The sequence below is a fragment of the Pelodiscus sinensis genome, chromosome 1 (genome assembly GCF_049634645.1).
Source record: "Pelodiscus sinensis isolate JC-2024 chromosome 1, ASM4963464v1, whole genome shotgun sequence".
NCBI classification, from domain to species: domain Eukaryota; kingdom Metazoa; phylum Chordata; order Testudines; family Trionychidae; genus Pelodiscus; species Pelodiscus sinensis.
In genome coordinates, this window is record NC_134711.1 from 18500935 (window position 1) to 18528047 (window position 27113).

Sequence of the window (27113 nt, forward strand, 5' to 3'; positions counted from 1 at the left end):
CTTTTTCACAAACATGAATTTATTATGGTGATGGAAGAACATCAGCTTAGAGCATCTTCTCCAGACATAGTGCTTCACTGATATAACACTTCTAGAGAAGACTAGCCCTGAGACAACATAGGGGCTAAAGGTCCTGCAGATTGTAGGAGTACTGTAAAGTAATATTTAAATTCTGCACTCCAACTCACCACAGCCACATACAAATCACCTTGCTTGAGAACAGAAGTTCACCTCTAGGTAGTCACTCTCAGCTTTTGTAAAGTCATAGTATGGGCCTTGTGTTGCCCACTCTGTCAGGTTTTCAAAGGAACTTCTGAGAGTCCCAGCAGCACCTTGTACATGCACATCCATCGTGACAGCAAATGCCAGCTTTGCCGAGAATTAATTTTCTGAAATCAAGGCTGATGTGGGAATAAAAAATGACCTGGCTGTCATATTGAAAAAGAGTGCAGGCACATAATAACAAATAGAAGCTATTCAATGAATGCAACAGGAGGTTTATGATGGCAATTGGGATTAATCATCTTTTGATCTAAACTACAGCTGAAGAAGAAAACACTAGAAGTGACTGTCTGGGATTATGATCGATTCTCCTCCAATGACTTTCTGGGTGAAGTGAGTATCTAATTTCCTCTCTTCCCTAAACCTGCCTCCCCGTCTTGGGAGACACTCAAGTAAATGTATGTTGATAATCACAGCCTATTTTGTTTGGTGGGTGTGGGAGCAATAGAAAGATTCTTTTCTTTAGGCTTAGCTTCTTGGCCATAACTATACTATTGCAGATTTCCTTCATTCACCCACATAGGGCACCAAATTTTTCCTTCTCTTTGTATAGCACAGTGGGGCTAAAGTTGTGCACTTAGGCTTGTTTAAATCATCATTGTGAATAGTTGCAGTGATTTAGATCAATGCTTCTGAGGAAAGGGGTGGTTATAGCTTCAGAAGTAACTTGATGAGGAATCCAGCTCTGGCTAATAGAGACTGTCTTCACCTCAGCATACTAGGTATGGACTGAGGAGTTTTCTATCATGTAGTGAGAAGAGTGGAAGTGCATATGAATAAAGGACCAAATTCTGCCTCTGGGCCACGATTTGGCAAGACCAATAAGTCCATGCTTAACTGTAAGCACAGGAGCTGTCCCACTGAAGTAACTTCCTCAATCAGGGCCTCTATTGCAACTGCAATGAAGTCGATAGCATTTCACAGGTGTAACTAAAAGCACAATCTTGTCTAGTTCATTCATCATGACATGGTAACTAATGCTGAACCAGGTCAGCAATGATGAAAAGCATATGTAATATATGGAGTGACCAGCAAAAAACATGATGTTAAATCAGTAATTAAAACTTATTGCCATAGAGGATTACAATTAGAAACAATTACCCAGAAAAAATCAATTACTAACATTACCATTTGTATCAAGTGATACTGATATGAAAAAAATACCTTACCCTGCATTTAAGTTACAGACTACAACATATCCAATGACGTATTATTCAGTTTAGCACCAGATATGCTTTAATATTACCATTGTATCAGACAAGCCATGTCACCCCTTAAGTAATCTCTAGAACAAATATATGGATGAGTTTAAAAAGCAATTACATGATTACTTACATCCTACCTACCACATCACATTGTTCAGCATATTGTTCAGCATATTTATTAGACCCCCCCCCCAAAATGTATGACTTGAGAGAGCATTTACGTCATTATTATTTATGACCTTTAGATAAATTGGTGTTCTAATGATTGCTTCTCGGGCATAATTAAAGAATTTGACTTGAAATATGAGCACCATCTGAAAGTTAAATTTAAGTTGCAGCTTCATTTTTATTTAAACTTGAGTGCATTTCCTAGTGGGGAAGGCAAACTAGCGTAAGTGAGTGCAAACAAGTATTATTTCCAGCCCATTGGTTACGGGCTATCAAGGGTTAACTCAGAAGGACTCCTAACCAGTGACAATAGATGTGTTGCATCCAAAAATACAATTTGTCAGTGACTGATGTCACTGAAGACACCATTGATGAAAGCTTTCCTTTCCTCTGAGAAAAAGGCTGACTTGAGGAGACTTCCACAGGCACTAGATTGACAGGTATTTCTCCAATTCATTGGACTGCTGAATCAGTCTATATTTTTTTCCCTAATCAGATGACAACATCTTAGGTCTAATTTGCACCCTTCTGCCAGCATTAAAGAAGATTCCCTTATTATTACTTGTATGAGTTTATTGGTAGCCTTTGAGGATTACAACCTCTTGGGGCATCTGTTTTAATTACCTACACCTTTTGCTTCTTGTCCAGCTGGCTTGCTGATAAGTATCCAAGTGTTTGGTCTATGGGACAGTCACAGTGACTTCATCCTGACAGCAGGTACCAAGACCTGTTCCACATAGAATATTGGTCTGCACATAGATCAGTCTCATTCTTACATTCTTGTTCTTTGGTGTTCCCACCACTTCCAAGGGAGAACAAACTCATTATTCACCCTAATTTCCAGGATGCTACTTTCTGCTAAATTCCTTTTTAACTATCCTAAGCTATTCATCTCTACTTACTGTTTTTTTCTGTGTGGGCTCTTTGGAGTTATCTCACACTGACTGGCCTCTTTGGTAAGCTAGTAGTGTCCTGCTAACAGGGCAGCAATCAATGACAAATTCCCCAAATTTTATTCTGCATGCACCATCTTCAGTGTCTCTTGGTTAGAGTTACTCCAGTCCTTACCAGGCCCACTGATGAGGGAGGGAGGGCAAAGGGAATAACTACTCTAGGGCCTGATGATTCAAAAGAGCTCCAAGCCAATGCTACTGTGGAAGTGGCCGGAGCAGTGGACCCTTTAAATTGCCACTGGAGCATGGCATGGGATGCTCCAGGTAGCACGGAGGGCTGGCAGGGTAAGTGGGGAGGGAGGAATATTGTTTCTAGTTCTGGTGTGCACAATTCAAGAAGGATGTTGATAAATTGGAAAGGGTGCCTTGTGGGATAGACGGTTGGAAGTCAGTCTCTTTAGATTAACAAAGTTAAACACATTAAGGTGTCTTCTAATTGCAATTTAAAAGTACCTACACGGGGAACAAATATTCTCCATCACTGATCATTTTAAAATGAAGTGAGAATTATTATTTTTTTCAAATGCAATGCTCTAGGAATTATTCTGGGGAAGTTCTGTGGCCTATTATACAAATGCTCAGACTGTATGATCCAATGGCCCCTTCTAGCCTTGGAATCTCTGAATACTTAAAATGGCTCCTTTAAGATGACTGTCACTCCTGCTATTACAGTATGTCTAAAACTTTTACACCCACGGCCTCTTTTTTGTTCCCAAATATTAAAAGTTTTTTTTCCTGCTGTAGCACATAAGCAGTTCTACTAGGTCTTTAAGAGAGGGCCTAGAGGATTATTAATTTCACTGGCAACTCTTTCTTTGCATCTCATAGGTCGGTGGAAGTTGTGTCCAACTTATTTTATGCTTTCCTCCATGCACTAAATCTCTTCACAAGGATCTCAGATTCCTAGGGGCAGAAGATGTTTGTAATCAACTGCTTATTCTACCTCCTTTGCACTGGCTGAGGCTTACAGAGAATCCTCTCTTTCTGGACAAATCTTTCTGAAGACTTCCAAGATTCCTACCAGGAATGCTAGTAGCCCCTCATCTTCCCCTGATAGGTTTTACATTACATGACTGTTAATTTTATTATGAAATACTTTTGACTTACACCACATCAATGAGATCAGATTCAGTCCTCTTTGTGTCTCCCATTGTATCTTAATCAGTCACACGGTATGTCATTGTGTAGGTATTGATTGAGCTATCCGGCACCTCTCAGTTTGACAACACCCCACGGTGGTATCCTCTGAAGGAGCAGACTGAAAGTATTGACCATGGGAAATCTCATTCTGGGCAGAGCAACCAGCAATCACCAAAGACATCTGTCATCAAGAGCAGAAGTCACGGAATCTTCCCTGACCCATCCAAGGGTAAGAGCTATGGAAAATGTCCCTAACAAGTCATCAAAAATCTGTTCTAAGAGAACCTTTTGTGCTTTTCAATATCCTGTGGAACACAGTGGCTAGCATATGTTTTCTACATACTTTTATTAAAAGCTATATTCAGCCTCATTGTGATTTAAGTGGAGTTATGACTCCTTATACCAAAGCTGAATTTGGCCTTTCCAGTTCCCTGCAGTTTACAAACAATCTACTATATATTTGAGAGAGTCTGTCTGTCTGTCTATTTGTTTGTATGTTTGTACAAGAACGCTTTCTAAACGGTAAGAGCTAGGACCACTGCATTTGGTATACAGCTTCCTCTTATCATAACTTAAAATGCCTGGAGTGGGATTGCTTCGCATAAAACCATACAGAAAAGAGATAGAATCACCAAGCAGGTGAAAGGGTCTGACTAGGAGTGCCTCAAACCCTGTGTGGAACTGCCCCAAGTCTCCCATTCCTTAGGAGCCTTTTAGGAAGGATCGGGAAGTGTTGAAACTGCCCTCCTCCTCCCAAATCTATATAGGGGCATTGTTGGGTGTTCCCCTTCATCAGTGAGTGAGGAGAAAGTGCACAGTTTGCTGCATTCCTCACTCTGGCTGGGGAGTGCAACGAGCAGATGAGCTGTGCCTTTTGCTCTTGCTTTCTGTTTTTAAAAAATACTGTCATTTAAATAAGCACATACATTTCCCTTTTATTAAAAAAAAAAACCCTGAGCAATGCTGGGTAAATGTGCTAGTATCTTATAAAGTGAGATCCTATTTGTTATATATAGGTATTAGAGATCCCACAGTACTTCTACTGTGTCAATGTCCTAGGCCAAAATCCAACACGTACACCAGTTTGAATTGTGCTCTCTTTTCATGTTCAATTATTATTTTTTGGCACTGTGTTTTAAGCATTTATGCTAATAGTTAAGCTGTTGCCTTCTGACATTGTCAAGCTGATATTTTTATGAAGAATTATAATTAGTATAAGTTAATTTCACGTTCATTACGGAGCTGATTCAAATCTGGCTTACATTGTTGTAAATTAGGAGTAACTCCATTGAAATCACTGGAGATAGTGGAATTCAGTGGAGTTACACAGCTCTGTGTAAATGAAGAACCAGGCTCAGTGTCTCCAAAACTGATAGTCAGTGTGTATCATTCTTCAGAATATTTCTTTCAGACTAAATATAGCTATTTCCTAATATCTCAGTTGGCAAACATTGTGTATATGCAACATATGTCGTACCAGAGCAATAAAGTGATATAAATGGACACCATCTCATCAAGTGGTACAAATAGAGGCCAGATAACAGCAGCGAAGTAACAGGATACATTCTGGTAATAACACACAAGCTGTCCTGCTTCTTCTTGATACGATGTTGCTTTGATGACAATTCTGTAAAGCACTGTATATTTGCAAGCATAAATATGTCTTATGTCTATATCAGAGGTTTCTGTGGATATAACTGTATAAGAGCTATGATCAACCAAGGCTAGTGGGTGGGCCACATAAATGGCCTCCTTCATCTCAGTGGGCCTCATGATTGTAGTAACGAAGATAGTCTCCTGAGACAGGGTAGTTTTGCTAAATGCCCCTGTGTACTTAGAATTTGTGGGGTGTGCCAACTGAACCATAGCAACACTTTGATTGAATGCAGAGAGAGCATTGTGTGCAAGTAGCATGCACCTTACTTCATGTGTCCTTCCTTCATGTGTGCATCACTTTAGTAGTGCTGCGAGGAAAAAACCCTACACAGTTTGAAACCAGTGGAATCTGGCAACCCTGTGCATGGGCCATGGTAAACAAAATGTTGCATGGGCCATACATATAACCCTGATGGGCCATATCCAGCCTGCGGGTTGCAGTTTGCCCACCACTGGGCTAGATTGTGACTTAGCTTGCACATCATTACAGGGGAATCCTAAAATTGCTTGGCCCATCTTGGACTGGACACTTAGGCGTAAATGATGCTGCTTTTCAGCATCCTCCTTGTAGCACAAGTGGGTGAGGAGGAACAGAAAATTTGCTAAGCCTTGGATCCATCCACTGGTTCACCAGCAAGCAAAACAGGGTCGACATGGGAAGTGTCAGAAATTGCTGGTAGTATAAATCACTAGCAAACTATACCTTGGACCACAGCACAACAAAAGAGCAGGGAGGAAATTGTGCCTCATTGTGCCAGACACAGTGCCCAGCAGGCTACTGCTGGAGAGATGCACGTCAGGGCAGTGCCTCCAAACAGAATTTACCCAAGAGAGAGAGAAATAGTATTTCATAGAAATAACACTCATGTTTATTCATTTCCCCATCAGACATGCAGATGCCCACCATTGAGAAATCTCACAGCAGTCCAGGGAGCTCTAAATCTTCTTCTGAAGGACACCTGCGCTCTCATGGTCCATCGCGCAGCCAAAGCAAAACCAGCGTTACTCAAACCCACCTTGAAGATGCTGGGGCAGCCATCGCTGCAGCTGAAGCAGCTGTCCAACAGCTTCGCCTCCAACCAAGTAAAAGACGCAAATAAATTCCTCAGCATGGCAGCTTAATGTTCATCTGTTGCCTTTTCCCTGCTGTCCTTCCCGCTCTGCTTTCTGTTTGGTTCTGTTCTTGGCACACTGTGTTCACTCTGTTCAATGTCTTTCTGTGTGTGCGTGTGTGTGAGTGTGTGTGTGTATGTGTGTGTGTGAACACATAAAAATACAATATACTCCTTCTATTTAGAAGTCTTTTTTTTCATTTATATAGACAGCAATAAAACTGGCTGTTTCTCCATCACTTCCTCCATTCATGGCCCATGATATTCCTGAGGTTTGCATGACTCACGGAGTTATCCATTGTGTGATGTTGTTTCAGTGTTGCTAAATATCTCAACCATGGAAATAATCAAACCCTCAGATAGGTGGCTGCCAGCTTTCAAAGAATCACATCCACCATGCTTAGAGAGAGCACATTAATGGTGTGATATTAACCTCAGAAAAGAAGCAGGGCATCTACACGTCAGGCAATGCAATATAGGTTGTACAGGATTTCAGGTTGAAAAATAAGTTCTTACTTAGCATCACTCAATTTTCTACATGTGAAGCATAGTGGCTGCTAAGTAACCTTCCATTCATTTGAAAGGCTTCTTAAAGGCAGCCTACTGCCTACAATGTTTCAGATAAATTAGCATGAGTGAACAGTAGGTTGAAAATAAATACACCAGACTTAACAAGAAATTTAGGTACTGAATAGTATTAATAATCTTATCACTCCATGCTCCTTGGGCTTTTCTAAGTCAATTGCTGTAGCAGTGGATTCAATTTCATTAGCCGCTTTATGCCACAGATTGATTTGAGGGCTAGAGACGGATTTGTCTGGCAGCTAGAAATAGATTCACACATGACAAACCCTCCATTGAAAACTGTAGCACTACAGAGTACAATTCAGACCTGCATCTTATTACTGGTTGAGGATTTAGTTTCTGCAAATAAAAACCTTCCAGCCGTGGACTCGCTGTGTTTGTCTTCAGGGTTTGTTGATGTTCCATAAACTCATTGTAGTATAAAGCACAAAGGGGGAAAATATTTCCCTAGTCCCACCATCATTAATTAAGAAACAGCCAGTTTTAATACCCTCTAGTGCTGTGCATGTGGTGTCTCTTTGGTGTTTGAAAACACTACTTATTTAAGTGCAGAACAAAACACTTCTGTTTGCATGAATAACATTTAAGCTGGTTCCATCTGAGGATACATACTCTGGGTTTCCATTTCACCCACACTGCCACAGCAGCACATAAAAGCGGTCAGTCTAATCATGCCAGGAAGCAGCACAGACACAGCATAGCAGGAGTCCTCCCAATTCAAAGAACTCAGTCTGACAATCTGCCTCCACCAGCCAATGACAACAAAGACCAAAGCCAACTAGCCCTCAGAAAAGTGATGTCTGATGGACCAGTCAAGCCCGAAGGAGGTGAGCAGAAAGACATGGCTAAGAAACCAACCAAAACCAAAATGCTTCTTGCCATGTCTACTGATTCATTGTAGAGTGTATTTATTTACCCTCTATAAAATGCTGTTAATGTCAATGCGAACCAAGACCTTTACTTGATCTTACCATAAGTGTGCAAGTCCTTTATGAAGCAATGTGCTAAGTAACATGATACAACAGTGATTGGTGCACTTCTATTCTGCTGGGAGACCTGCTCTTCTGTTGAAAATGGATTAACTGTTCACATTACCTAATTAAATGCATGCTTTTAACCTGGTCTGCTTAAGCATGCTTTAACAGTTCTTGTGTTTTGACAAAATACTAACTGCACACTTCAGCTGCTGGATTTCCAGCTAGGATATGGAGCCTTCTCCCTTCTCATTCTCAATGTTGTTGTAACTGCATATGTGTTCAATGGAGTTTTGCAAACTACCAATGAGAAGGAAAGACGTAAAAGAATACCTTCTAGCAATATTTAAAATAATTGTTATGGGCAATTGTGCTATTACACCTAAATGCTAGGTTTGCCATCATCCACCTACCTACCACTGCCTCCCAATAAGAACTTCATCTGATTCAAATCAGCCAGGTCAAATCAGCCAGGACCACTTTACTGATTTATATCTGTTGTGGAATTGGCTCAGATAATTCTGCTTGAGTCCTAAATGACATTGTGTGTAAGCTAAATTAGATAGGTAGGACAGCTTTATTTTATCTTCATTGCAGAAGATAAGAAAACAAAAAAAAATATTTTATTTATAGTCTCCCATTTATTACCCTGTTGTTATTATCTCAATTTTTTGTTGTCTCCCTAAAATGGAAAGGGAGAATTGAAAAATTAATTGTATTAATACTAATAGCAAGCAAAACCCAACTATGAAGTTTCATCCAAAAAATGAAATGCTTATATGGAGCATAAGAACATATTTAGTAGCACTGTGCAAAGAATGAAGATTTGTGGAAGGTTGAGATTTTGAAAATTGTTTTCATTACAATTTGGAAGAATACCGGAACATTTCAAAATTCTCTGGATAAGTAAAGTCCCCAACACTTTTTGTTTGTGGTTGTTTAGGGCTATTTGGACTTAAATTCTATATTATATATTCTACTGAAAAGTGTAAATGAAAAGTCATTTTGATATGAAAAATCAACCCCCCTTTTTCCTAAAATATTCAAACAGGATATTGTAGCTTTGTCTGAACTTTTTTTGTCTTAACTGCAGTGAGTTAAGTTGCAGAATCTCATGAGTTTTAACTTGGTTTTTTTATTCACAATTAGCATTGTGTATAATTTATTCAACAAATTTTGCATCATTTTCCTGTTCTGCAGATTATTCCCCATTCCCAAGTGTGTTTGATCAAAAATTATTTGACAGTTGCTGTTTGGTAAATCACTCATGGAAAATCATTTTGAATATTTGATTTTCAAGATGTTTTGACTGACCTTTTACCAGGCTCTAGAATGTGAATAACTTATATAGCAAAAACCAAATGAAGCGTAAAAATGTACACAAAATAAATTACTTTGTAGGACTTGATATAAATAACCTTTTCAAAGTACAGAATATGTTTTTCTTGGTCCAAAGAACAACCCATACATACTCAGTCTCGATGACTTTTACTTTAGCAGAAGTGACAAAGCAAGAAAGAACAATAGCAAAGTCTCCATGACAAGATAGAACATCATATAAGCTTTACATGAGAGATGCTGCATTAGTTCTGCTACACAAAAATAGCAGCAGCTCAATCAGACAGTAGTCTCCTATGAAGTTAGAAGTGCAAAACACAGAAAATAAAATCACAATGGTTACCTAACTTCATATGTGATTCAAGATGGTCTCTTCTCAGTGCACACACTGTTGTACAAGGAGCTCAAACAGAACTAAGCACTGAACACTGTTCAGTGATGGCCTCTCCATGTATTTCACTTCTTTACATAATTCAGCTGCTGCCAAAGGTCTTGTACAACTGCAAAAAAGATGATTAGATTTGTCCTGAAAATGCAACATGCTTCATCTTGATTTTGTCATCGCATAAAAATGTTGTATAGTTAGCAGATTGATCAGCATCAAAGATGGAGAGGAGGAAGTTTTGTAGGCTCAGGAAGACAGTTGTGTGTGTTTCAAATGTTCATGCATTGCATGAAAGTAAAATTTGCATAAGCTGAGTAGAAGCTTCAAGCCAGAAACTTCATAATATAGCCAGCTATGTATTGTCTTTGTGCTTCCAGAAAGACACTTCTGTACATCCTATAGTAGAATGGTCCATTAGTTTACTTGTTCTTATGAAAAAATAGCACACTTGTGGAATTTATTGTTGAAAGGGCAATATGGACATGAAGTGAGATAAGAATGATTTTAACTGAGATTTCCTTCTTGCTTATGCTCAATTTCTTTGGCCTGTCACAAATGAGATACTGCTGAAAAAAAAAGTTTAGAGATAAAACAAGGTAGGAGTACTGAGTTCTAAGCAGATATGTATGTTAGAGATTGAACCTTTCTAGAGAGCACCCTTGAGATCTGACCAGTTCTGAAACAGATAATTTTCCAGACCATGGGAGGTCAATATTGTCTAGCAGCATTACCAACACTTCCACTGCTTACTGGGTTGTTAGAGGACATTTAGGGGTAAATTGGAGCTAAATAACAGCACAGAACACTGAGAGCTAGGACTGGTGGCTATAAACAAACTTGATGAGACCACGGGAAGTTTGGCCACACCCATGAAAAGTAGACATCCAGCTAACTAAAAACACTCCAGACAATGGATGTTTGCAGATCAGAGAGTTCTGGACTAGAGAGGTTCAACCTGTATTACATTGTGAACTTGGTAAGTCAGCACAGTATAATTGTGAGCTATTTACTCAGAAGAAATGGAATATTCTAAAGTTCCTCTCAGTAGCTGTTATTTCATGGGCCTTGGCCAATTTGGAATGGATAATGCAACCAATTTCCTGGACACTGCATATTGCTTGGGCTGCATAGGAGTGGGTTGAGATTTAAATATCAGTTTATTCAAGCTCTCGTCATTTAGAGAAGCATTAAATGCTTGTCACAGGCACCACTAGGTTTTCATTTCTTGCCATAGTTTGGGATGACTCCTTCACAGTGTAAATAATTTACTGCCTAATGAAGCTACTTTATGCCAAGCTTCCCTGGGCTCCTAATTTCTGGATAAATTGAATGAACTTTCTTATTGCAACAGGCAACTGGTTTCCCAGAATCACTCTGTCATTATCAAAACAAGAACAGTTTGTCCCATTCTCAGCAGATGGAAATCATTTTCAGCTGCCTTTTGGTTCCAGGCTGAATACTGGCACCTTTTGCTGTTATGAGGCATCTTATTTTTTCTCCACCATTTTAAAATGACATGTAATTTCAGGAAATTGCTCAGAGTTTTAGTCCAATAACTCCTATTTCAAAAGACTGTTAGCCAGTGGCCTGTGCCCATGGATCATATATACTAGAACTAGATTGCTAAGATTGCTTTGTTGACTAAAGAAACAAGGTTGCAGCACTTTTGGTAGGACGCTGTCCTGCCAATATTACTCACATTGTGTGGTACCACATGTTGAGAGATCCCACTGAATTTTCACAAACTCATAAACAAAAACATTTAGTCAAATAAAAAATGATGTAAAAATTATTGGCAGATATGAGGGGCATACCCAGTGAGTAAGTACTGTCCATAGTAAGGAAGGATAGCAGAATGGGATTCTTAGGGCTAACCAATGATATAACCCCTGTGGTATATTGATCCATGTTTGTTATGTGCCTAACCCTCCATACTCAGTTAATGACGGATGTAAGTGGTACAACTACATAGCTTGTAGTAATACATACCTTTTAGGTCTGGCAGTCCCTGGTTCTATCTTTGGTGTTGGCCAAGATGATTGCATTTTGGGTTGAGACTACCTAGAGCTTTGTTACTGCAGAAGGACTACCAGCTGGTCTTCTCCCACACCTCTGGTTACATTGGAGAAAACAGCACACTCCACCACTTTGATCCCCTAGTTGGCACATTTAGGATGAGAGGCAGAACCATGGCTCCACTTAATTTCCACCCACTTTTTCTACAGTTGGTAGAACCACCAGGTCCCCCAAAGATCTAAACCTTGTGATGTACCTTGGATTTGGATACATTGCACTTCTTTTGAAGAGGCAGGGCTTTATTAACAGAATTCTTTGGAACATTGTCCTTACCATTCTGTTTGATGGTCTTTTCTCAAAGGTAATTAGCTGAACCCAAAATTAGTTGAGAGAAGAAATGAGCAGGAAGCAGTTGCAGTCCAAAACCAGAAAGGAATTTCAGGAATATTGAGCCGATTATTTATGTTCCTGAAGTCTCTCTGAGGGTTATGCATTGCAGTTTTCCAGAAGTTCTAAAGCAAGTCCAGGAGCCACTGTAAACAGGCCTACCCCTTGAATGAGAAATGAAATACTAAGATGGTTGTGCTCCACTGAGCAACTTTTCGGCGATAGTGTTTTACTCTTATCTCAAATAGTCATCAGCAAACCTCAAAGATTTAAAGAGTCATCCTGGGTATATAAGAACATAAGGACAGCCAAAGCAGGTCGGATCAGTGGTCCATCTAGTCCAGTATCTGCTCTGCACACCATGGTCAGTGTCAGGTATGTCAAAAGGAATTAACAGAATAGGCAATCCTCAAGTGACCTGTCAATGATTATTTGCTTCAAGCTTCTGGCGGTCAGAAGGTAGGGACATTCAGCACATGGGGTTGTATCCTTCACCATCTCATCTAATAGCATCTGTGAACTTACTTCTATTTTGAGCCCCAGTATAGTTTTGATCTTCACAAAATCCACTGGTAATGAGTTCCACAGATTGACTCTGTGTTTTATGAAGAAGTACTTCCTTTTGTTTAAAATCTCCTGCCTATTAATTTCATTGGATTATAGCAGTTCTTGTGTTAGGTAAGGCTACATCTACACTGCAGCTCTGGGTACAGTGTAGATGCATCCTATAGGATAACATTTCCTTAATGATTTTCCCCACACCATTGATAATTTAATACACCTCTTTTATATCCCCCTTTGTCATCTCTTTTTCCAAGTTGAATGGTCCCAGTTTTATTAATCTCTTTTCACATGGAAACTATTCTAGATCCTTAATAATTTTGATGTTCTTCTCTGTATCTTTTCCAATTCTAATATCTTTTTTTGAAATGGGGACCACACAACAGTAAGCAATATTCTTTTTTGGCCTACCTAATTATACTTTAAAAGCAGATCTTCCAGATTGTGTGCTTCTTTCTGTTTTTCACAGTAGGTTTTAACTTCCAAATTTTAAAGAATCCCCCTTTGCCTCTATTTGCTTCTTTTGCTTTCTTATTAGCCATGGTGGCTTTTTTTTTCTGGTCTTCTTACATTTGTTATGGTGTTTTTAAAATGTTTCCATGCAATTTATAGGCATTTCATTTGTGTGGCTATATTTTTAATATCTGTTTTAGCTAGTTGCCTCAGTTTTGTGTAGTTCCCATCTCTGAGTTAAATGCTATTATGCTGACTTGTTTGGTATGTCCCTACACCTTCTCCCTCCCTCCCCGGGCACCATTTTGGGAGAGCAGGGAGGCATCAGCCTTGCATTCAGGGACACAGCTTGCTTTTCTTCCCATTCCCCTGACTCTCAAAGAGCAAGGGAAAAGTACTTAAATTCTGTGAATAATGCCTCTGACTCCTCCCTTCACCACCCAGAAGTGAAAGGCATGCTCTGAATCCAAGTACTTTCCACTTGCTTCCCAATTGTCAGGGGAATGGGAAGAAAAGAAGGCCTCATCCCAGTACGCACAGCTGATGCTCCCCCACTCTCCCTAAATGGCACCCGTGTGTCTCCCCCATGACACACACACACACACACACACACACACACACATACCCTAAGTGTAGATAATTATACAAGATGCCCATATATCTGTCTTTATTCTGTTAATCTGGGCTGAAAATCTAGCAAGAATTATTTATCTCATGAGTTTTCTAGTATTTACAGCTTGTGTTGCAACTAGTACAGTTTTTCTGGTAGCATTTTGGTCCTTCTGATTCTGGTCCTGTCCATCCAAGTAAAAAAAGGAATAACTATTGGGATAGGGGAAAAGATACTATCTACAATTTAGAACTCAGAAGAAGGTTCTCTTTGAGATAGTGGCTATTTTATCTGAACCAGTTGCCCACACATTTAATCTCAAGTTTCCCTCTTTAAACAAACTGCTCGTTCTGTCTCGATGAATGGCTGGGAAGTCTGGCAGTGCTTAGTAGCTTCCACTACATTATTGATTGATTGGACAGCTCATGGCTGTAGGTGCTGTGTGAATTATCTCCCTTATGCTTAGCTTGAAAAAAAACACATGCATTTCTTTTCTGTAGTCTCAAACCCCCTTTCACTGCAAGATTTAGTAGTAGAATTTGGCTCCTCTACCTTCCCCATGGATTTTAAAATGACATTATCCCTTTAAAATGACATTTGAGGCCAGACACTCATATTTCTCCAGTTATAGAATCTAATTCTCGTCCTGGCTCCATAATTATGAGTTTTTAAAAAAATCTACTCCCCTATGTGGAGATGACTAGAATTGTGTTAAATTTTTGTTGTTGTTTTTAATTTGGAGAAGTGCAGAATTTTCTTTCTTTATTTATTTTAAATCTTGCAATTGTTTTCTAAAATAGGATATAAAGATTGCCGCAGGAATGCCTTGTTTCTGATAGGGATGTCTTCACATAGATCCGTTAATGGCATTGAATGCAAAAGAGATATAGGTTGCATTTGTACGTCTAATCCTTTTTCGTGGAGAACTAGGTAGTGTATTTAGGCATGTAAATATTTGCCTCCCTCCTGGGCTGGTATCAACTTCGCTCACTTTCTTAATCATAATTATGTGGATAAAGCATTGAGAGCAGCAGATTTAGAGGAAAGAAAAACATTTCAACCTAGAAGGCAATCAATAGCTCTTCCAATCCCATTCATGCAAACTTCATTAGAAGCCTTTCCATTTAAAACCAAATTTGGATATTTTCATTATATAGACTTAAATGAAAAACAAACAAACTGATAGCAGTTCTGGTGCCATTAATCTCATGACTGATATCAGTTACTGGTGCCATTAGACCCACCAGGCTAGTGTTAAAATATTATCTTATAGTTGGCAGTTGCATATTTATTGAATTATTATCAACCACTGCAACTCAACGTTAGTAGAGAACAAGATGTTAAGTTAACAAAAGGAGCTTGCTATTAACCGCCTGATCAGAATGAACACCAGAATGAATGGTTAATAGCAGAAATCTGAACTACTACCAAGGAGGAGACTAATTTTACACCCTTTAATCCTCACTCCCTACTTTGTCCACTCCATACAGTCAGATGATTTTTCCAGTGTTCCATAAGGCTGTTGGCAAAGTCTTGATTTCACTTAGACTACTGTTTCTACCTAGAGCTAAAAGCTAAGTAACATTTTCTTGCCCTGTCCTCACAAGAGTTTATAATGTTATAGGAATATAGGACAGACCTGGAAAAGATCTTTTGGGACATCAATTCCACTACCCTGTTATTGCAGGCAACCCATCATGTATTCATGAGCTCACACATGAGCATAGCCAGTAGAGAAGGTTGAAAGTTTCCCTTAAACTGTTTTTCAATGGACAACTGGATTTTTGATTAAATGAAAATGTTCACAAAGTACGTCTACATTGCAGTGCTATTTCGGTTACTGAAGTATTCCAAAATAGCTATCCCTCAGCTTCACAGCAAGCCCGTTATTTTGAGCTCGCTATTCCAACGTCCCTGTAAACCTCATTCGATGAGGAGTAAGGGTCGTTTCAGAGTAGCGAGTTATTTTAAAATTTGGCACTATTTTGAAATAGAATCGCTCAAATTGCATATCTTACTTTGAGTTATGGTGCAGTGTAGATGCACCCAAAAAGTGTCTGCTTTCTGTGGAAAAAAATGAATATTTTGTTGAATAATTGAATGTTTATGGAATTTCGTATTTGGTTTTTTTTTCCCCAATTAAAAGTCAAAAATATGTTGTGGGGAAAACAGAAGGCAAACAGATCTATTCTATAGCACTAGGTCCCAACGTGGCAGCAGTGGCAGACTAATTCCCTATGTGGATCAGACACAAATGAATAACCCATATTGAATGTTGAAGCCTTCAGAACTTGAGTGCTCCATGTATAATACTCAATTCTAGTAATAGAGTTGATGGGAAAGGAAATTAACGTGAAAAATGTAAAATAGGGGAGAGTGAAGAATAGAAATTTAAAATACTAAATGCAAAATGCATTCTCAAAGGACATTTTATTCCCAATGAGCACCAAGAAGGAAGTTTGGTGTTCCTAAAAAATAGAACTCTTAACAACTTCAAAATGTAAGTAAAGGCCTAGGAGATAAATTCAGCTATTGAGAACAAATAGTCTTATAACAACATTTACGCATTTCAAAAAGGAAAAAACAAAAAGCACAGTTACAAAATGGGAAAAAACTGGCTTAGGAGGTATTACTGCTGAAAAGGTTCTGCAGGGTTATAATGGATTATAAATTTATAAACTGAATAGGAACCAACAATGTGATGCTGTTGCAAAAACCCTAATATCATTCTGGAATGTATTAACAGTAATGCTGTACATAAGACAGGGGAGTTAACTGGCTCCCTCTACTTGCTGTTAGCAAGACCTCAACTGGACTATTGTGTTCAGTTTGGGATGCCACCCTTTAGGACAGATGTAGAGAAGTTGGACAGTGTTTAGAGGAGAGCTACACAAATTACAAAAGAAAATCGGACCTGTGAAGAAAAAATTAATAAAAAAGGGACACATTTAGACTTGGATAAAGACAACTGTGGTGGAAGGAGGGATTACTGATAATATTCATGTACATTAAGGCTACGTCTACACTGGCACCCTTTTCCGGAAATGCTTAAAACGGAACAATTTTCCGTTATAGGTATTTCCAGAAAAAGCGCGTCTACATTGGCAGGATGCTTTTCCAGAAAAGCACTTTTTCCGGAAAAGCGTCTGTGGCCAATGTAGATGCGCTTTTCCGCAAAAAAGCCCCGATCGTCATTTTCACGATCAGGGCTTTTTTTGCGGAAGAGACTACTGTGCTGTCTACACTGGCCCTTTTCCGGAACAGTTTTTCTGGAAAAGGACTTTTGCCCGAACGGGAGCAGCATAGTTTTTCCGGAAAAACAATGATGATTTTACATTAGATCGTCATTGCTTTTCCGGAAAAGCAAGCGGCCAGTGTAGACAGCTGGCAAGTTATTCCGGAAAAGCGGCTGCTTTTCCAGAGTAAGTGGCCAGTGTAGACACAGCCTAAGGCATTTATAAAGAAGATAATGAGCAATGGTTCTTCATGTCCACTAAAGGCAGGGTAAGAAGTAATGGGATTAATCTACATCAAGGGAGATTTAAGCAAGACATTAGGAAAACCTCTAGAACTATATAATTAAGCACTGGAATAAACTTCCAAGGGAGGTTGTGTAATGCCTGTCACTTGAAGAAGACCAAATTAGAAAAATACCTATCAGAATGGTCTATGTATATACTTGATCCTCCTTCAGTACAAAGGATGGACTAGATGACCTTTTTAGATCTCCTCCTGTGCTACATTTGTATGGTTATAATGTTAGGTGAAATCTTGTTTGGAATGCTGTACTCAATTCTATATTCCTACTACTACCCATAAGGATACAGAGGCAGTGGAGGAGGGGCTCAGGAACTAGTCTTTACAGAATAAACAAGGTAACCAGGAGCGATGTCATTCCCCTCTGTTTTAACCATGAACAAGCTGAGGTGTTCAATAAGGACCCTAACTTGCAGGTATCTCCATAATGAAGGAGCAGCAACACCATCACACTTCATAACCACCGCTTTGGTCTTTTATCGTTTTTGTGGGGTCAGGGATGTTTAGATGTGATGGCATGAGGAGTAACCAAGCCTATGTGACACCATCCTATGGCACACCTGTGTGGAAACAACCACTGGGATTAGTGCAGATCCTGCAAACAGTCTAAAAAATTAGATTAAGGGTAGCTTTGGCTCAGGCATGAGCAAGGAGGAATCCACACTGCCAGAAGTAGGAGGCCATGAGATTTCTACAATCCCCTTCTCCTCGTCCTCCTAGACACATCTCTGGAAATACAGATTTTGGGTGGGCCTTCTACTCCTATGCTATCCAATGATGATCTAGCTCACTGCCCACTTGAGTTGTCAGGAATACCAAACTGGCAGAGTTCCTAGTGTAATGTCATTTATCTATTAGGCTCTTCTTTTGCAGAGTATTTGCACAGCTACATCTATTTCTCTGGAAAAACAGAGACTTTGATTGGTGCCTCACTGACACAGGCATGATTTGAAAAGTTAACTGCTAATCATCTCTTCAGAATAATTTAAGTGCTAAGTGTTATGAAATACAGCTCAGAATCAATGGGTTCTTAAAGAAACCTAGACAGTATTCAAATGGAGGGACTGAGGGACTGAAAATAGCTGATGATAGTAGAGTTTTTAAAAGTTACTTGATGGCTGAATTCATTATGGAAGATTCATTATGAGTAAGGTTCCCTTTAAGATGTGCAGTAACACCCCCCCACACACACACACACAGCTGCTTAATAAGCCCCGCCCAGCCAGGAGCTCAGGGCTCTGAGCACAGAGCTGCCTGGCTGGGGGACGGGCACTTCTCCCTCAGCTATAGCAGGAGCTTCCTCTTGAGGACAGAACAGCAAGTACATCCAGTGGGGCTCATTAAGCATCTGCAGGGCTGTGCTACCATGCACTTTAGATGGAACCTGGATTATGGGATTAGATATTCATGGTTAGGACAGACCAGTGACTCACAGTGCACTATTTCCTTTTATCCTTATTTTCCACTGTCAGCTATTCACCCATTTTCAAAGGATATAACTTTGCGTCACATTGCAAGGCAGTTTGCAGAAGGCTTCACCAGAAATAACACACACCAAGTCAAACATAAATATCAGGAATTTGGATGGGATAGTAACTGCATTCTGGGCCATATTTGAAATTATTTGTTTTAGATTTTTGGCAAATTTCATGTTTAAATATAATCCCTTTGAAGTCTTTGTCTTCACACTTCAAGGCTGACCAAGATAACAGCAAAACTTTATGTTTACACCCTGGCCACATCTAAATAGCAGTGATAAAGCCAACATAAGCTATGCCACTTTACCTACATCAATTGCATAGCTTAAGTCAAAATAGCTTATTTTGGCTTTTGGCGCTGTCTATATAGCAGGAAGTTTGAGGAAAAGCATTCTTCCTCCGACTTCCCTTACTCCTCATAAAATGAGGGTTACAGGAGTCAGATTAAGAAGTCCTCCAGCTCAAAATAATTGCATGTAGTGTAGACGCAAACTGTGTTGTTTTGAAATAACATCAGTTATTCCAAAATAACACTCCTGTGTAGATGTACCCAAAGTGAGAGCTTTTAGCACATATGTCTCTCTCCTCAGCATTATATTTGTTCTATTAAAATAAGTGTAAAGTGTCATCCATAGCTATCTTTTCTAGAAAAAATCACTATATTTATTTTTCCTGGGCAATTGTGTTATTCAGTGTGTGAACAGATATTGTTCATTGTTCTTCTATTAAGTGTAGTGTCACAATGTGGTCTGTGTATATTTCTCAACTTGCTGCCAAATGCAGGGCAATTAATTCATTTGACATGTCAAATTAATAAACCAAAATAAATCCTCTAAAGTAAAAATAATTTCTTTAGAGCAGACCAAATGAAATTAGTCTGGGAAATAGCAATTTGGTAAATTGGTGCTAAACCTCTAAGGGCTGTGCTTAACAACTCAAGGCATACAATATGGTTACAAAAGATATTAAGAAGCAGTTGAGAAATGCAATGGTATGATGTTTGAAGATGAGGTTGTTTCTGTTCACAATTTATGTGAACAGATTGTATATTGGTGATATTTCCTTTTGGCTTCCCTGCACTGTATCAAAAGTCATCAAATGCAATGAAGGAATGTTTCATTCAGAACAACAGGAAGGTCCATTGGTATTCTCATCATAGAACTATCCTACTCACTTTGTCAAATGAATAGGAAGTAAAGTAGAATTAAAAAATGTTTGCAGCATGTAATTGTGATCAATAGCACATTCTTAGCACTGTTCATATTTGTGTCTTACATGCTTCTTTGTAACCTGTTATTCCTGCTCTATACAGCAAGGCCTACCAACCACCGCCCAGCAGAAAGCTCTGTCTCCACTGGCTCCTCAGCCAGTAGTTTTGGCAGTGGATATAGCATGGATAGTGAAGGAAGCAGCAGCACCACAGGGGAGAACAATCTGTTTCCCATTCCAAGAATGTAAGGTTTTTTCCTTAATACACTCTCTTCTCCTGATGTACTATGTACAGCATGTTAAGGCCTCAGAGTTCCTGATCTGTCATTTCATCCCAAGACTCGTGTTATGCAATATAACAAGCTAATAGCATTTAACTAGATAGGACTCTCATCAGAGTCTGTAATTGCATTTTCCACTGTGCACAATTACAAATGTTGAATCCCACTCCACCTCTGACTCTGCAGCACAAATGAATTGTTCCAATCCAGTAGCAATCTCCTCTTTATCCTGTTTCATGTACATTAGTAGAATGGGCTTGAGACACAAAGTGCTGAGGGAGAACAGAACTTTTGCCACATTTGAGGATGTTCAATTTGGGTTTTTATTTTCATCCCATTCTAGACATAGGGACTAACAGCAAAATTCAGATCTAGATCTGAATCCAAAGCTCTCAAAGTTTAGGAATTTGAATGTAGATATTTGGTTCAGCCCCATGTCTGCATTATCATAGCAGTTTGAGGAAGATTTCTACATCAAGTCCTTTCTCTTGACAATACAGGATTTCTCCACAGTCTAACAACTTTCACTATTAAGACGTTTATCCTGATTTTAGAACACTAAGCTTTATCATTGTTAATCTTATCGATTGCATCTAGTTATGCTCCTCGTATCATGCCAGATAATTCCTCTCCCACTTCTCATGTTATGCAGAGGGGAGTACAAAACTTGGGGCAGTCTGAGACCTAACTGCTAGCCAGTGTTAGAGAGGAATGTGGATGCTGAGGACCTCACTTCTATAAAGAAACTCTGATTTCCTCCAGCTGTGACTTTGACTCATGTTTCTAAGGCTTTGTCTACACTGAGAAGGTATGGTGACAAAAGGGCTGTCAACATGCAAAGGTCACCAAAAGTGAAATATAGTCAAACCAGTTTTTCTGCCCCCCATTGTCGACATTTCATGGACCCATTACTAGCATCCTGTCCACAGATAAGAACAAAGTAATGTGGGAAGGCAGAGCTGATTCCTGTACTTCTTGTGATTCCCTGGTAGCTCTGTGAGCTCTTCGTGCTGAGGAATGTCAAAGCAGCACGGCAGTCTCTCCAGCTCTCCCCCTGTAGCAGCAGTCCGCCTACTGCTGTCTTTCTAGTTCAGGGCAGAACAGAAGAATTCCAATGATTTGTTCTTTGTTCCCCAAATGGAGCAGCTCAATCAGCTGTCAGATACTTCCCAGAGCTTTGAAAGGGGAGGGGTGCATGCTTGCAGGACAGCAGAAATCACAAAACATTGAGCCCAGCATCAGGGCAGGCATTGTAGGATACTAGCAAAAGCCAGTTCTCTCCATAAAACAAACAACAGAGTCCACACTGGCTTTGCCAACAATAAAGGGAGAGGAAAACTCAAAAGTCTCTTGCAGGGCTGGAAGGTTTTTATCTCCAGAACTGGGCATTGTTGCATTGTAGTGTGTATGCTCTCACTGTTTTGTCAACAAAAGGCAACATTTTGGTGATAAAATGTTCCAATGTAGACAAGGCCTAAGTTAGATCCACACTTTGGCCTGTGGCAGTACTCTCAGCCCAATGTTGTGCTGGAACTGCACTGTCTAATGAACTTTTTCATGTCAATCTTCCTTTCCTACATGCCTTTTCCTAACACACTATGGTTGGTTCTTGCTCTGCAATCCTGAAATCTGATCCGCGAAAGATTGGAGCAAATATTCTAAGGGTTCTTGAATTTATAAAAGAAATAAAACCAATTTGTCCTGTATAGTTTGTGACATTCCAAAGTGCATGTCCCTTGTTGCAATGCAGTGTAATAGCAAATGACTGTAACCTATTAGATGCTAAAAAGAAAAAGAGCTATCAATCTTATTTTTAAGTTTTCCCTTCAGCAACTGGCAGGGGCGGAGGGAAGGAAGAATTAGCTCAGGCTATAAAGTTCCATCTGATTAATTTTTTATTGAATCTTTCATTCACTCTTGCTGCAGATTAAGACAAATTGTACTTCAGGGGAGCAAAAATTAGTTTTAATTGTATTTTACAACCCATATGCATAATTAGTTTATAATGGTTCCTGAAGATAAAATACAATGTCATGGTGTGCCAGGAAAGCCTGAGTTTTAAACCACTCTTATTTCATGCTGCTGGCCACTTAAATATCTAGCTGAGAAAAAAAAATAAACGGTGATACTATGGGGATTATTTGATGAGTTAGCTAACCAGAAGCATGTCATTGTAGATGTTAGATATTGTTACAAGTGTCAAGGGAAAATAATAAATAAATGACAATAGAAGAAAGCACTTTATAAAGTGACTTCATTTGGTGGGGTCTTTTCTTTTTTGTGTGTGTTTATCTCTCATCAAAATGCCAGAACTTGTATGAAATGTCAGAAAACTGCCAATATCCCCCATACCAAACTGTGCTCCAGAATGAGGGCCAGATTCTTCATTGCCCAGTGCATTGTGCAGATTTTTCTATCAATGTAAAGTGAGTGTAAAATGCTACTAAACTGGAATGGGAAATGATTAAAGAAATTGCATAGAACCTGAACCTGAGTACTCATAATCCCTACAGTGTATTTGCCATGCTCCATAATTAAGTTCACCCTTTTTTTTAAAAAAAAAACCCACCTTTGCTAGGCAATTAAACTGAAATAAAAAAAGTTTAGTATTTTTTTTCCATCAGATTTTTTTTTATTTTATCACAGAGATGGACAATTTAAGTTGCAACTAAAGTGTGTAACTTAAGAGCCTCATTCACAGGTAGTGTTGGTCAACACATCTCCGTTTGACTGCAGTGTTATGGAACAATGCCAGTTTACTCCAGTTGATGATCTGGCGCTAAATCTCTATCATGGTACATAGTATAGTCTTCCAATTGTAACCTAGAAGTGTCAGTTCAAACTTGCAAAATTTATTTTGTGGAGGATGGTAATCATGCCTCAAAGTTTGTTTGTAGAGAAGTGGAGTATGTTGAAATAAACAAGACAAGGCCAGACACTAACCTCTGTCACACCTATGTAATATTGATAACAACCAGGCCCATATATAAACCAAATGAACAGAGGAAAGAACTCTACTTATGAATCAAAGGAATTTTAATCACACCGGGTAGCTGTCAAGATCAGACATAACAGATGTGATTAGTGCTAGTGTCTCAATGATGAGTTGTTTCTCATACCCAGAGAGTATCAAGGAATCTTCCCAACCTGAACTGTAGTGTCACAACAGTTATTAGAGTGATTGTGCAAATATTTGTCTTACCTTACAAATCATAGCAATCGTATACCCTTTATGGTCTAAGAGGATTGACTCATGAATGATGTGACCAAGAATTTAGAGAGACAAGGTGGGAGGTTTTTTTTTCCTTTTGTTTTGTGTTTTTTACTGGACCAATTTCTGTTAGTGAGAGAGACAGGCTGTTATATTTACACAGAGCTCTTCTGCAAATCTTGGAAATATGCTAAGAGTCCCACAGCTAAATACAAGGTGAAAGAGATTGTTCCACATAAGTAGTTATAAAGTCTCAGAGGGGTAGCTATGTTAACTTTAAAAACGACAAATAGACCTGAGCCACCTTTGAGACTAACAAATAAAATAAAGAAATATATATATATATATAGTATCATGAGGTTTCGTGGGCAAAACCCATTTCATCAGATGATGAGCTAGAGCAGAAATAACAGAAACCAGGTTATTTATAACAAAGGCATCCTGTAGGACCAATGCTAACCCACTTAATTAGCCTTATTGGCACCAGTTCAACTTTGACAGACGCCTTTTTTTTCTCTGTTATAAATAACTTCTCCACATTAGAGGACCTTGATTTTGTTGATGACCTTGTGCTGCTCTCCCATACGCATCGTCATATGCAAGAGAAGACAACTCGATTCTGCACCTTCGGGAAACAGGTCAGACTAAAGCACCCTAAGGCACCAGCATCAGTTAAGATCGATGTCCACTACCTACCTATCACAGAGAGCTTTACAAACTTGGGTAGTATTATCAGGCAAGATGGAGGCATCAGAAGCAATATCTAGAACAGACTCAGTAAAGCCAGAAATATCTTCATGAGTCTGAATGCTCTATGGAAGTCATCACAGTACAGCATCCATACTAAACTGAAGTTTTATCAGAGCTGTATTTTATCAACACTGTTATATGGATCAGAATGCTGGCAGATGACAGAGTATGACCTCGATAAATTGTCTACTTTTCACACCAGAAGTCTTTGGAGGATCCTCCGTATTTTTTGGCCAAGAATAATTTCAAATTAGGACCTGCTTGAGTGGTGCAAACAAGATGACATGGCTACCATCATTATGAAAAGATGTTGGAGATGGATTGGGCACCTGCTCAGGAAAGATGGAAGCTCCATCACAAAGACTGCTGTGCACTGGACCCCTGAAGGGAAGCAGAAATGAGGATGACCCAAGGCAATGTGGCGCTGGACCACTGAAGTAGAAATGAAGAGCATGAATTACAGTTGGGGCACTATTGAAAGGCTGGCCAGAGACAGACAGAAGTGGAGGATCTTTGTTGCTGACCTATATGCCAGCGGGCATGAAGGGAGATGATGATAAATAACTTGGTTTCTGTAGTTTCTACTTCAACTCATCATCTGATGAAGTGGGGTTTGCCCATGCAAGTTCATGGTACTATATATTTTTGTTAGTCTGTAAGGTACTATAAGTAGTTATAACATCTATGTTAAAGGACCATAAAGATGAAGAGGCCCATTAACACCTGGCCGGTTACAGTGTTACAGGGGAAAAAGCTGCAGGAGCAGGGATTTGTGTGTTATTAATACTGTAATAAACCATAAATCCAGTCTCTGTATTCAAGCCATGATTTTTAGTGTCTAGGATTTTAGGTTTCCCTACAGGCTTCCTTTCAGGACGAGGACTCGGAGATCAGATATTAAGTGATCATTTTGTGAAGAGTGTTCACACATAGGAGATGTTGTTTTGTCTTATATTTTTGAGAATGTCCTGATTGCCTGATTTCACCTACAATGTTGCTGTTGGGGCCTTTTCCCCTCTTTTCTTCCCTATGACTGGAGAGGTGTTAATGGGCTACTTCACCTTGAATGATCCCTTGAAAAAATGTATTAACTACTCATGCTAAACAATCTGTTCAAGCCTGTATTTAGCTGTGAGGCTCAGTGCATTTCCCAGTCCTGAAGAAGAGCTTTGTGTAAACTTGAAAGCTTCTTTCTCTCGCCAACAGAAATTGCTCCAATAAAAAACATTACCTCACCCATCTTGTCTCCCTAATATCCTTCGACCAATGTGGGTGCAATGGCCAAGAGCTGTGATATATTAGAATACATGGACTAATGCTTATAATCTGGCCCTGTGTTATTTATTTCACCTTTCCCATAGCAGACTATAGAGAGAGGAGGAACAAGCTATCCAAAGATGTGATTACAAGTTTGTGCAAAAGATCGACAAGCAGACAGATAGCATTTCTGAAATGACTTTTCCAGTTTACAATGGGAGACCAACACTTCTGCATATCTAATCACATTTCTGCAAAGTTATTGCCCTTTCCGTTATGTACGAAAAAAATGTTCCGTGCCTTCGAGGGAAATCAGGATGTGATTGTTTCTTCTCTTTTTGGACAGTTCTAATCAGCTGTTTGAGGATTTCTTTGTGCTTTGGTGTCTTGTGTTCAAGGCTTCACTGACGGCTACAAAACTGCTTTTTTCAACAGAGGGAAGATGAGCCAGAATGGACAAGAATCAGTAAAGCAGTCAGGAGTGGGGTTAACCGATGCAGAAGGTAAAATCAAATACAAACAACATTACAATGCATTGCCTGACCATTTATCCAAACAAATCATTGTTATTTCAACTTTTTGCTTTATGAAGTATTAGCTGAATCTGTGTCAGTAGTACAGCAGGAGTGGGCAATAAGCAGCCTGTGAGCCAGATGCAGTTTGCCAGGGTTAGCCCCTAGTAGGCCACCGGCACTTTATTTACCAGCATATCTGCAGGTACGGCTGCTTGCCATTCCCATTGTTCTCAGCCAATGGGAGGTGTGAGAAGTGGTGTCGTGCCCCATGCTGCTTCCCGTAGCTTCCATTGGCTGGAAATGGCTATCTGCAGCCACTAGGAGCTGCAAGTGACTGTACCGGTGGACGTGCAGGTAAATAAAGCATTGGCAGCCTGATAAGCACTAACCCTGCTGTGCTGCCACCCGCTTATTGCCCTCCACCCCACATTAGAGTCTTAAACTCCAACTTTTCAGGCCCTTGCTACACCCTAGCAAAGTCAAAGGGCTTTTGTGTAAATGAGAATCAGACCTTGTCTGTTTATTTAAGGTCATAAAATGCCGCATTGCAATGAATAACAATTTCCATCCAGCAGTTTCATACCACTGGAGTAAAAACAAATGCTTTATGTAGTCTGTGGAAGTGATTCTATGCCTCCTCTGAATTCAATAGAAGGACCTCAATGGACAGTGAATCAGGATCTTAGTACATTTCAGATTACTCTTTTCATATAGGAAACAGCTTGGGGAAGTTCTTGGGTATTTTTTTTTAATTTAAATCAATGAGGAAAGTGACTGTTCATGACAGTGAGGACAATGTGCCTGTCAGTGACCTGTGAGGTTCTCCAAACAGCGGTCCCAAAGTTGCTAAGGCCATAAGTATAACACCCATCCCCTTGTAATTGCTGCATGGGCATCTTTTCAGCAGATACCGACAGTAATCTCTAAAGTGTCTCATGCTTTTTTGATGTGTGCTAACAAATGAACTATCAAAGAACAAAGACTCATAGAATCATAGGGTTGGAAGAGACCTCAGGAGGTCATCAAGTCCACCCCCCTGCCCAAAGCAGG

The 27113-nt window shown here is 39.5% G+C and overlaps 1 protein-coding gene across 1 annotated transcript in view; it reads left to right on the forward strand.

Annotated features, from left to right (window-relative positions):
* The window catches only part of PCLO (piccolo presynaptic cytomatrix protein), a 506430-nt gene that overhangs the window by 418043 nt on the left and 61274 nt on the right, over positions 1-27113 (forward strand). The window contains exons 18-22 of the mRNA XM_014570493.2: positions 544-615; positions 3797-3977; positions 6293-6487; positions 20153-20294; positions 25984-26051. Of these exons, the coding sequence (XP_014425979.2) occupies positions 544-615; positions 3797-3977; positions 6293-6487; positions 20153-20294; positions 25984-26051 (658 nt within the window). The remainder of the gene's footprint in view (positions 1-543; positions 616-3796; positions 3978-6292; positions 6488-20152; positions 20295-25983; positions 26052-27113) is intronic.